At 39.7% G+C, this 13,131-nt stretch overlaps 1 protein-coding gene across 4 annotated transcripts in view; it reads right to left on the minus strand.

The window, feature by feature from the left end:
• Positions 1-13,131, minus strand: part of ITPR2 (inositol 1,4,5-trisphosphate receptor type 2) — a 287,303-nt gene that overhangs the window by 241,164 nt on the left and 33,008 nt on the right. For all 4 annotated transcript variants that reach the window (XM_074902357.1, XM_074902358.1, XM_074902356.1 and 1 more), the window contains exons 3-5: positions 3,744-3,859; positions 2,480-2,566; positions 1,640-1,798 (exon numbers count right to left, since the gene is read on the minus strand). In XM_074902357.1, coding sequence (XP_074758458.1) covers positions 1,640-1,798; positions 2,480-2,566; positions 3,744-3,859 — 362 coding nt within the window. The remainder of the gene's footprint in view (positions 1-1,639; positions 1,799-2,479; positions 2,567-3,743; positions 3,860-13,131) is intronic.

Below are 13,131 nucleotides of genomic sequence, written 5' to 3' on the forward strand. Positions count from 1 at the left end.
AATGGACTAATGTTTAGCACTGGAAGTTTGCAAATAAAATTATCACATATGTTTCAGCCTGGTGTAAAGGAGAAAAAACTTGGTTCTCAAGACTTCCCTCTGTAAAATATAATGACAAGCTCCCAGTTTTGAAAGGCAACACCTGGTGAAAAAAATGAGCAGCAGGTAGGTTCCAAAGGAGACTACTAAGTAGGAGTAAACCTGACAGTTTCCCTCACATCCCTTGTAGCTCAGAGCCTGTCAAATACAGCCCCACAGGGAAAAAAATGTGAGAGAGGTCTGCGGAGTGGAATGTTACAGCAATCACTGTGATGACCCACAAACTTTTCAGATCAGCAAAACTGCTTCCAAACTCTTTTGCACAATAGTGCAAAACTGAATCAAAAACTCTATAGTACTGAGGATGACTTATAGGGCTTAAGAACATTCAGCTCCTCTCAGCTATAAAGGTTCACGATGGCTTTGAGATCACAATCTGGGAACCCAAGGTCCTCACTCTGGAGAGCATGACATGCACTTATTTCCCAGGCATGAGACATTAAGAAAATGCCGAACCAATGTTATTCTAAGAAACTGAGCCAGAACCTTAAAGCAGAAAGTCACCTTTTTTTTCTTTCCAAAGAGAGAAAGGAATACCAGGTTAATGTTTGATCCACAACACTGCTCTTCTAAAAAGCTATGCAGAGGTGCCCCAGAGGGCTACTCATGTCTGCTGCTTTTCTCTGCAACAGGCTTGCGGAAGAGGGGAGCTTTTCACACACCCTTTTGATCACTGTGTCGAGCAGGGAAAGACTAGGACTTGAGGGACTTCTGACCAAGATCTGGGAATGCAGTCCCTCCCCTCCCCACAACAGATTTCCAAAAGGAGCTGCAGGCAACAACACTCATCCTGGGTGAGCTGGGTAACCACAGAGCTAATGAAAGAAAATATATGAGAAAATAGGCATTCCTGTCTGAGATCCTGAGAGGGCTCTTTTCTTGATTACTTCACAGGGGAGTGGCCAAACATTATCAGTCAGGTCTACAATATAAAACCACACAAGTTCATCATGTGGCCTTCCCAGAGGCAGATCTGAATTTGACAGCAGGCATTTAACCAAGCCATAACCAAATGAAGTTTTGATCTCATGGCACAACTCAGATCTGTAGCAAAGAGCTCTCATACGTATTCTCCCTCTTACCAGCATGCAAGGCTCCTACTGAAACCTACCCAGAAGACCCACCACCAATTCTGACCATAGAGGGGTGATACAGATTTAAAGAAAGCTGATGTATTTCCTGCTTACCTCTTGGAAAAAATGTTGCCCAGAATACTAAAAAAAAAAAACCACTTTAAAATTAAAAAAAATAGTGTAAACTATGACTTATTATAAGCTTTGTAAGCCTGCACACAGCAGGTGGACTTAGCAAAGATGCCCCAACATAGATCATCAGAGGCTCATATGCATGTGACAACATTTCAGATTCAAGACCATATAATCTGGTAACACTTTCTACTTAAACATAAAAGCTAACAGTCCCAAGCACTGTTTAAAACATTTTTTTCTTAATCCACTATGATTTATGCCAGTAGCAAAGAAATCATGTATCTTCTAGAAACTTTCTGCCTTCTCTTTCTTACACATTCAATATTACTTACGTTGTCACCTTCACTCCTCAGTTTCCAGAATGGCTGGATATAAAACCAGGATCCCTCATTCCCTGCAGCATCCAGAGACACCCGCATAGCATTCTTCTCTAGCAGAGCCGGCAATCTCTTATTAACTGTGAGGTACTTGTTACTTTTTATGTGCAGTAGCTATGAACAAACAATAATTAAAAAAAAATACTACAGCTGTTGCTTTTTCTCTCTTCAGTCAAAAGAGGAGGCATAGGCTTTCACACTGTAGTGATTATTCATACCATACATAAAGACAAAATAAAACTAGAGAGAGTTATCAAAATATACTGCTATTCAGGAAAACAGATGCTATATCTCAGATTGAGAGAAATGTGTCAGTGATCAATTCTACAGAATATACTACACAGGTAGGGCAAGGGTCCATTTACAGTGTTACTTTCAGGAATTTCACCCATTACAAGAAATCTGTACTGCACTTCAGAACATCTGTCTCGTATGTCATGAAGCACAAATTACTTCAGTGACTTAAAAGGAGCTGCACAGCACCTCTATAATATGATTTTGAAATAAGTCTTGAAAATAAAAGATACATATATGCACTCAGATTCTAAACTGCAGCAGCAAAAATTACACGTAAAATTTATATTACAACTTATTATTTAAACATAAATATACAGCACTTCTGGTAGGCTTTAAAACAGACAGAAATACACAATATTGTAAACTTCACCAAGTTCTGTTTACCTGACCCTTGACAATCCTGATTACAGCGGTTAGTTTCATTTTCACTGTAACCTTGAAATGAAACTATTTCTTTTCCAGCTCTGAGAGAAGGAAAATGGATTTCAATAGGTTTACCTGTATGACATTGCTATATTTTACAATTTCACCCAACAGCTTTCTGTTCTCGCTTTCATTCTGCTTTTGTTCCAGTTCTGCCGCATGCTGCAAGAGAATGATTATTTCTTTAAACTTTACAAAATCAGTACTCAGTACTGTATTCAGCTACTAGAATAGATAGTGTAAAAAGGAAATGCCATCACATTTAAAACGTTTCCTCCACCCTGCAAGCATTACTGCACTGAAAATATTATCCCCTGAATCCTGCTGCAGCATAATTTTCTGAACTATAATCACCCAGACCCTGTGTAGTGATTCTGTTCTTTTATTACACAGAATAGAAACTCAGTCACAATTTATGGATGCATGCTATTTTAAAAATTTTCAAGCATGAAAATTAATTCCAGGTGCTTTATTTCATCCTGAAAGAAAAAGAAGGGCCTATGATTAGCTTTTCCTTGTCACCATTCCTGTTACTTGCTGGGTTTTCAACTGCATACAAATACCTTGACTTTATATATAACAAAACAAAGCTAGTAGGTCACACATTGCAAAATCAAAGCTAAGCACAGTAGTCTGGGTCAAACACAGCCACAGAACAAACTCTCAGCTTGTAGCTCCAATTGCCGCGTAGCTAGCTCTAGCCACACACCATGTGCCTTCGTCGCTGTTTTTAAATGGAAGCACTGGCAGCCTCTCCACTGCACATAAAACTATCAGCCGGGTTTGACATGACCTTGTTTTCACTTAGTCTTATTAACTGAATTATAACATCAGGCCAGCTCTTTTTCAGAGACAGAGAAGTTGCTCTATCCACACTGTATTTGATGCAAAACAGAATCTACCCAATGGTTCAGAGAGGAATCACCTAGACTGTAAACAAAAACAATTGCAGTTCTGAGGAACTTTCAGACAAAAGCATTGAAAATATTCATCCACCCTTCCACCTAACTCCTGGAAAGGACTTCAAAAATAATAGCATGATGTAAATCAGGGCCCACTCCTAATTTTAACAACTTAATTTTTACTTTATAAAACTTCTGAAAGTATTATTTTGCCTATAGCAAAGGCACAACCCCCAGCCCAAAGTAAGATAAAAAACTGGGTGGGGCAATAATGCCAGTCAGAAGGTAGGAGAGCTAAGGAGAATATGAAGTTCCTATGGTAGCATAATAATACCCACCATGGTGTTTCCCATGCACTTACTATTATTCTTTCTCATTCTATTGTAATTCTACAGCCTGCAGATTGAGATAAGATTACAAATACAGATGTCTCTTACTTGAAGTTTCTTCAGCAGTGCTGCTTCTGTATGGTTTCCTTGTTTGGCTTGCTTGGCTTTCCAGTACTGCTTCTGAGCTGAATATCTGTTCATAGGACACACCTTGAAAAGGCAGTCTGCGGAAGATTGAAAGAAATACTCATAAGTAACACTGAAAGACACTGCCTTTATTTTTAAGTATGGTTTGGTTGGTTTTCTTTTTCCAGAAACACCTAGATACAGTGTTTACACATAGTCACCAAACAGTTTCATGGCAATAATACTATGAACAGAGTGGCAGAACATCCGAGTTGAACCTAAAGCCTTCAATGCCTCACACATGCCCACTCTGTGCAACCACTCTGCAACCTTTGTCAGAATCCCAGGCTGTGAGCCTGGCCTATGCAAAATTGCCTGCTGCTTTACTAGTGCTCTTTGCTGCAGCACAATGTTACAAACACACTGTTTGAAGACATGCAAAACCCTGAACAAACAGTCCTGCTTTCTGTATGCCATACAACTGGCTGCCCTGCTCCTTCTGGCATTGCTGAAACAAAGGATTGCAAAGGCATTCAGCTGCAAGCCACCAAAAAGGTTAATGCAGTATTCAGGTCTACTAAGACTGATTTAAAAAAACTGTTAAAACAACTAAGTGACACGAACTGACCACCACCACCATCCAACAGACCAGGCAAAAAGCCAGGTAAGGAGGAAGGGAAGACCACCTGAGAAGAGTTGACCGAGAGGGGTGGCTGCACAAACTACGACAGAGGAGGAGGTACACCCCGAGGAGACTGCAGCCAATGGGGGAACCATGGAGTCAGAAATGAGAAGCAGCAAAGTGAGCTGCAATGCCCTGACCCCCATCCCCTCCTCATCACTTCCCTGCAGGGACAACATGCAGCATGCAGCAATGGGGCTGAGGACCAAGAAGAGGGAGCGATGTGTCTGTAGGGAAGCATCCCTTGGCTTCCCTAAGTGCTTGTTCAATTGTTCATCCTTATTTCCCAATATCAGAATCAATAATTTAATGTTAATGTTAATTAGCAATAAACTAAATTTTGTGAAATTCCCTGACTCAGCACTTCTGGGTTTTTCTGGGCCAGTGACAGTCCTATAGACTGGAAATAGAGGCTCACAATTCATCCAAATCCAACTACATTTAGAGTGATAAACAACACCTAGTCTTGCATGGTCCCAATCAACTACTCTAAAAGCTAGGCTTGAAAGACATTCTACTCGGCAGATGTAATTGTCCTTTCACACCCCATGTGTACCAACTGACAAGAGGAAGGGACAGAGAAGTTTTAATTAGCAATCAGAGTTCTGCTGTGAGACTAGTAAGAACATACAGGACTGCATGTGTATTATTGTGTGAAACTCTTCCCCAACATGTGTTACAATTTACAGATGTCAAAGGGAGGTCTGTCCCAAACTGTTAGCCCTCCATATTTAACTGTCACAGACTAATCCACCCCCAGATGAGAACAACCTTTGAAGAATTTTGTCCAGGTAAGCAACTATTCCTACCTGACTCCCAGCCACCCAACTGCAGCAGAAGCTAGAGTCAGGTAATAGTGGCAATGTATCCTACTTCAAAGAGGTTTTGCCCCTGGGCTGGACTAAGAATAAAAAAGTTTCTCTTCTGATCCCACAAGCACATCTCGCAGACCCTGACACCCCAAATTGGCCAGAATCAGCAAGATCACTTCTCTGCTGGTCATCAAGCAACCTTCCCATGAAGAGACTGCAACACCACTGGGAAGCTACATTGCACCGAGTATAGCACAGACAGTGCTACTCACAAAAATACAGAAAAGAAAAAGAACAAGCATGCTAGCTCCATGTGGTCAACATGAAGTGCTTATTTACTACCTCACCCAACATAATGGCATACACATCACATAGCACAAAATAATTTGAAAACAGTCCTCTCTACCCTCAGCTCTCCTGCTGCCTTCTCCAAAGACCTCCTTTCCAGTAGCACTGTATAGCCACCCTTACCTTTGATAGCAAAGGTGCTGCAATATGAAATAGCAACTGCAATATCAATAGTAAGTAGATGTTTCAGTTACACACTGAATCAATGCATAGGTGACCCTGTTGAATTTACCAGCCTTGCATGTCATTTTTAAATACAGTCTAATCTCATTGTTCACCCATTACTGTCACAAAAAATGTCAAAACGGTAAGCTATAGGGAACTATCCCAAAGTCATAGTCTGGGTCTTTAACCACTGAATCAGGTCAACTTTTATGGTGCTGTCCTACTCACTATCTAATTTCCAGAGCAAGTTTAACATCTGCAGTTGCTAACTACCTAGGACTTGTTCCAGCTCTCCAATCCACAACAGCACATGTGGGAAGTTGTGGTGAGAAACGTTTCCTTCACTGTCAAATTCACAACCTCTCTGTAGAAGATGCTAGATATCAAGGCAGATCCTATTCTCATTTTCAACACTGTCAATACAATGGAATTAGTCTTTCACACAGGGGGGAAAAGGAGGAGATTTTGTTCCTCCGAGGTAAATCCAACATACCCATCTCCTCACAGCCTGTGAGGAGTTACTGAAACCGTGTTACAGTAGGAACACCTCTTGTAACATAACAGAAGAGGAAAGGGAAATCTAGTGTGAAGACTGGCCTTGCCTTTCCTAAGTAAAAATGAACTCTCATTACTTAAAATAAACCAGGAAGCTCTCTCAACTACAATCAGACCCAGCTAAATTGATGTTAGTGCTGCCAAAACCACTAGAGTAACACCATGACACATGTTCCTCCCACCACCTGCATCCCCAAAGCTGGCAGTTTGCAACAGTGTTGGCTCTCAAGCCACGAACTAAGCTGCAATGCTTTTAATTCTGTAAATATGACATTTGACCTCTCATGTATTGGCCATCAATATAGCAAGCTTTCCATTGCATTGCCTCTTCCCTTCATAGCCATTGATCTTCCCCTACTATCCACAGTGACGAAACTTGTCCATACAAAAACCACCGTCAGTGGTAGAACTTGCCTTGGCACTGACCTAGAGGCCTCATTGATTTGCTCCCTTATCACAGCCCTAAGTTGCTGTTCCTAGGATATATTACAAATCTTTATCAAAGCACATACAGCCACATTTCAAGGGTGTTTAGTTTCATTTCAAAGGGGAATGTTTACAATGAGAACCAAATCATACAACCAAGAGTACATAACTACAGGTAACTTTTACAATATCCTGGATACCAAAAAGGTAAAAAGCAAACAATTACAAAATGCTGTATGTTGTAGGAGATTTAATTTTGAGTATCAGGATTTCAGCTCATAAGACAAAATCTCTGCTATTATTTTCTGTAAGAATCCATAATTAACGTGCCTTCTCAGGAGACTTCATGAAACACTTATTTCTGGAAAGTAACTGATGCGTGCTAGCTGATGCTTGCAAGCAGTTGGTGCCTGCAAGCTGACGCCTGTAACAAGTAGTGATAAGAGAAGCATTCCATTATACCTTATGTGGTCATGTTGTACCTAGTTGTGTATACCTGGAAGTCTCAAAGGGGGGAATATTAAATTCTTTTACCAAACAATGTTTAACTTTGTATTTAACAAAGCCTGAGTGATTAAGATGTACAGAGAAAATATCCGAATCTTGATAATAGATACATCCTGGCAGAAATGCTCAAAAAAGGCAGATAAGAAGGAACAGCCTGGCCAGACAACATCCAAGGAGAAGAAATTGTCCTCAAAAGACTCATGACCATAAAAGGGAAAAAGGAGACGATGGCTAACTCCCCAAACGACCACTGACAACCACCCTAGACCCCTATGCATGTGTAGTGTAGTTTTGCAACACCAGCATTATGTAAATACAGTAGATAGGCAGAAAGGTGGAGATTTCTTGGAAAATGTATGACTATTCATGTCTTTAGGGTATATAAAGGACGAACTTTTGTTTTAGTGTATGCACTTTAAGTGGAATGAACCCCCACTGCAACTGGAATAACCCCCACTGCGCTGCAATAAAGAATGCCTGCCTTCTAAAACTTCAAACTAAGACTTAGAGAGTTCTTTTGAGAACAAATTTACAATAACATAACAATACCTTCTTTTCATAGGACCAGTCTTCATTTCTCAGTTACTCTCCACACATCCTGCTACTTGAGTAAACACACCACTTCCCACCCTCATGCAGAGTCTCAAAGCACAGTGTTACCACACAGCAGAGAAATGCAAGATGTGCAGCCACTACTGTGTGGGTCTGCCTCCCAAAATGGGGTGAATTCTTCCTAATGATAGTTCTCAAAGAAAAGGAAATGTAAAGCAGGCACTAGAAAACCTCAGCCACCACACATCTGTAGCCATGCTGCACGACACAGCTCTCTTGATTTCCAATTAGTGCTTTAGAAGTTGAACTACCAAGAACTTTTTTAAAATAAGTATTTCAACTGTATTTTCCTCAATTTATAGACAAAAAAAATCCCCATATTCTTTGTTTCCAGACAAGCTTTTCCCTATTTTTTGTTAAGATTCCAGATACATTCATAATAGGTCATCTCATTATTTTTAAATGTTTTTTTCCAATCACTTTTATTAGAGCAGCAATAGGATACTATATAAATGCAAGCTTTATGGTCCTAAACATCGGAGGAGGAAGGAAGCAGTGCCTGCTCTTGAGAAGTTATAGTTTAAATAAATAGGAAAAAAGAGACACTGAGGCATAAGATTATAAAGCAATTTTCCAGCACACCCAGTAGATCAAAAGCTCAGACCTCTTGAAGGTCAGTATAGCAACCCACTCATGAAACAGACCATCTCTTTTAATTTCTCCAGACATTCTTGGATAGTACTAGTTCCTAATTCATTACTTCAGTTTTACTTAAATGCTTCCCTGAGGACACTAATTAAGTAGGCACTACAAGAGATAAACAAGAAGCTTTAAAACAAATAGCTTAAAAGTATCAGCAAGTTTCACTTACTGAACTCTAATGCATTCAGCTTCTGTAGTTTCATCAATTTTCTCATACCCACAAAATCTTCCAGGCAAAATTTCAATTACTTGTGCATGAAGTGGAAATGGAGAAAATGAGAAACATGGCCCACACCAGCCCACATGCACATTTTTAAAACAATAAAAATCACTTCGATTTTCTTTACAAAATGGAAAAAAAGGAGAAGCTCTCTCTGGTCACACTCCGGGCTTATCCTCCTACACTATACCTTGAATTATTAGAAAGGAAGGAAATACGACAAATTATCAGTGCTGAGGCACATATCAATTACTCATTTTATGGGGGGGAAAAAGACCTTTATTAATCAGAACAATCAAAAAGATGGAACGCATTAACTCCCAGTGTGCGGGAGACAATCCACAGAGGCTGCACTGAGCACAGAACTGACCATCTGCCCGAGCCTACGAATGTGCACAAAACACCAGTCTTCAAAAGGCAACAGTGGGTGGAACAACCACACAGAGCACATCCTCTGAGCAAAAAAGTAACTACACTCAGGAAGTCTGAAAAGGAAAATAACTCATATTATGCCTTTTAAATGTTTCTTGATATTGGATAAAGACGGCTTAGAACAGTATTTGTCAGATGCTTTCTCTCCCTGCCCCCCCCTTCTATTTTTTTTTAAGTGTTAGAAATTCAACTCTTGCCCATCATTGAAGACTTTCGTGATAGAGAAACACATCACAGAGCTGTACTTAAACCAGCAGGCTGACAAATGAGTAAGTGGAAGTGATAGGGCTATTGAATCACAGTGTGTACACACCTATCTGTTTAAAAAAAAACGAACAAACAAACAAACAAAAAAAAAACAGAAAGGTAAAAAAGAGCTGAAGCAAGCAAAGACAGGGAGGAATGTGAGACAGCAAGGACTGGGGCAATGAAGAGTCCCAAGGAGGACAGCAGAAAAAACAATCAGGAGTTGGAATGAAATTAAAGCAATTATGGAACTGAGACAAACAAGAAGAAACACAAGGACAAACCAAAATGGTGTAGAAGGCAGCAAGTAAAAAGGAAAATGGCAGATAGCTGAGGAAAGGGTAGGAGGAGGAAAGGAGAGAGAGCACAGAGGAACATAATGAAAGGGAGAGAAGAGGAAAGAACAATGTCAGAAAAATCTTAGAACAGACTAAAAATTGAAAGACAAGAGGACAATATGTAAGAACCCGGACAACACTTTCCTCACAGATGCCTCAAGAAAAAGGGGTATAAAATGTAAGGAAGTTTAAATCAGTTTAAGAACTTAGGTCATTTTACATTTAAAATAGAAGAGAAACTTGTGCTCCTTTTTTCAGCATTGCTAAATTTGACCAACAAGCAGGTCTTATCTATGCTATTTTACACCTTGGGAGCTGAAAGTGTTTCCCACTGAAGATAACAGCAACAAGCCGAAGTGTGTTTAACATCACAGTCTAAGAAAACTTGCAGTTCTCTTGCTCATGATGTGATTTTTCTTCAGAGGTACAAGAGTTCTGGCACACGCTATTACTCTTCCTACCCTCTGTGAACCTGGCCCTGCAGCAGGGTAAGCATTTCCATCACAACTCTAGATGGAATTGAGAATTAGGACAAGAAGCACCTGGCTTGATCAGTCCCTTAAATTCAACTGTAAAACAGTAAATGCTTTTTTTTTTTTTCCAATATACCTCAGGAAACATGTGTGGGACCCAATTCTGCCCTCTTTTGCACTCATGCAAATCTGGATATTCACTCTGATGGACACAGAACCACTCCAGGCTCATTGCAGTATGACTAAAGGGGAAATCTGGACCATAGCTTCTTTGTATGGACACAAAATGAAAACCAATCACAGATTTCCTTCGCTTAAAAATACTCCATTTTGTAGGATGTTCTGAAGCAATTAGAATAGCTACACCCATTCCAAAAAAAAAAAAGAAAGTAAACACATAACAAAACCAAAAACTCCTATTGAGGCACCTCTTTATGTAGGCTTTCAGTTCAGGCCAACAGCTCAGTACCTAAATTTGATCTCTGAGTGAACTCTGTAGGACGGATACAAGTAGTTAGAAAACACAGTCCTTTGGGGTTTTTTTCTGTTGGGGAAAGGGTTGATAAAATATTACTAAAAAAGAGAAAACATAGTTCTCTGATGTTGATTTTTAGAGTCAGTCCTTGGAATCTAAACATCTTGCTAGGAAAATGCCTTTCTCATACTTCTTTGACTCTTAGGTCATGCTCTAACCTCAAACCAATGCCAGTTCAGCTATCAGTGATAAAAACATTGTAAACCATGCAGACAGCAGTTCCTGTTACTAGAGAGGCCTTACTCTTCCTGCTGTTAGATGCTATTTTTAGTTGCTTATGTCTAATAATTCAATTAATCATTTATGCCTATGTCTTCTTTTCATGTCAAGAACCTACTCAAAGCAGGTTTTGTTTGTTTTATTAACTTTGCCATTTTAACTGAATGCTATTTCCCAGAAGATTTGGGGGGGGGATGTTTTTTCCCATGTTTCTTGGTTATAAGAACAACATCCAGCAACTCTTCTGTTGCTCTTGAGCAGAGCTAAGAAATTTAACAAATCAGGACAGAAATGTGTTTTTGATTGCTCCCATAATACAGACACCTCCATGGTACCAGGCACTAAATCCCAATTAGAGAGCAAGTTTCTGCTGTGTTCTCAGCAAAACCCCTGCTATTCTCACACTTAGAATTTGACTTGTAATATGAAGGAGAAAACAACAAAACAATGGTTTTTATCTTTGTTGCAGCCATTCTCCTGAATGCCACTTCATTACATGTACTTGATGCAGCATGAAAACACTACAAGATGCGGCCCCTAACAATATAATCATGATGTTATAGCATAGTGGATTGCATCAATTAAGGTGACAAAACTCACTTTTTTGCTAATTTAGCTTCTCTTATAGACATATTTCATCCAAATTTTCACATTACCACAATGCTAGAAATAGATAAGCAAGCCATTTCAAAATTCTCAGGTATGTACATCCCAAATCAAAAAGAGGTAAGGAGTGACAAGAAGAGAGGCTGCTGGAGCCAAAGGGAGCTAAAAAGTCAGCAGTGAGGAGAAGGAAAGTAGCTAGTAACAAGTTTAGGGGCAAGGAAGGAAAGGGAGAAATAAATTATCTGAGTTAGAGAAAAGGAAAGGCTAGATGCTGTGGGGAAGAGGGAACAGAGGAAACTGTGTTATGCAAGCAACAGACAGAAGTTGCAATAGAGAACAAAGCCAAAACTGTCTACAATTAATAGAAAACATTCCCCTGCAGAAGGTGGGATGTAACTCAGGAGTACATTCCCCCAGCAGCAGAAATCAGCTGTACATCTTGCCTGTGTCTTGTCCCCTTCTGACATCTCATCTACCTACTACACATGTACTCCTGCCACCACTGATGGCATGCCAGTAGTGTTGAGGGTTCAATAACCTTGCACCTTGGATCAAAGTGCCCAGACTTCTTGATACTGTTGAAATCACCTTTTTTTTTCTTAAAAAAAAACTAAACACAGAACACTCAACTTCTCCCTTCTTTGCCTTTTCAAGTTAGGAAAGAACATGGCAGAACTGTGATAAAAGCACTCCACTGTACTGAAGTTATAAAACCAAGCCTTCAAACATCAGACAATGAAAAAAATTAAGGCTGTCTTTTTAACCTCCTTGATGCTAGACATTTGGATGTATTCTGCAATTATGCTATTGCATGCAAACCTATTCCAGTGACTCCTGTCTCATCTGGATACGTTTCATCCAGAAATACTGTCCAAAGAGCCTCCACCTGAAATTATGTGCAACCTGGAAGATGTGAATTAAACATGTATTTGCAGGCAGTGAGAGGATGAAATCACAGTTAGCTAGCCTGAAAGCCACACTGGAGAACTAGACGCTATCCCCATCTCTGCTACAAAGTTATTCTGTGACATCATGCAAGTGACTGGAATTTATTACTACTAGTTTCTAAATATACATCCTCACTTTCTCAATTTCCAAGATCTGATGATGTGCTGAATGCTCACAGCTGGAACTGGAACTGCTGATGCTTCCTGAATATATAATGGAAAAAATCTTGAATACTTTGGGAAAGCAGAACTTCAAACTCTTGATATTTTAAACACCACTTTTTTGCACTAATAGCATATACATACAACAGTATAATATAATCCTGGAAATGTATTAATATGGTTAAGAATGTCACTGCAACCCTTTGAGACAGATACAAGCAGCCATGAGACACATTTCCCTTGTTCTAAACAGGCAAGCCATAACTGTCTTTATCTCATAACAGGTGTGAATCCAAGATCATTTAAGTCAAAAGGTCTGGATCAGGCTAGTAAAGCTCTGCTTTGACACAGGTAGAGCCAATCACTTAAACCAAGTACAGATAAGACTGAGAGGTTTTATTTCCTTCCCTGCATATCAACACACAGAACAGCTGATACCACAG

This window comes from Athene noctua, chromosome 3, assembly GCF_965140245.1.
Source record: "Athene noctua chromosome 3, bAthNoc1.hap1.1, whole genome shotgun sequence".
Lineage (NCBI taxonomy): Eukaryota > Metazoa > Chordata > Aves > Strigiformes > Strigidae > Athene > Athene noctua.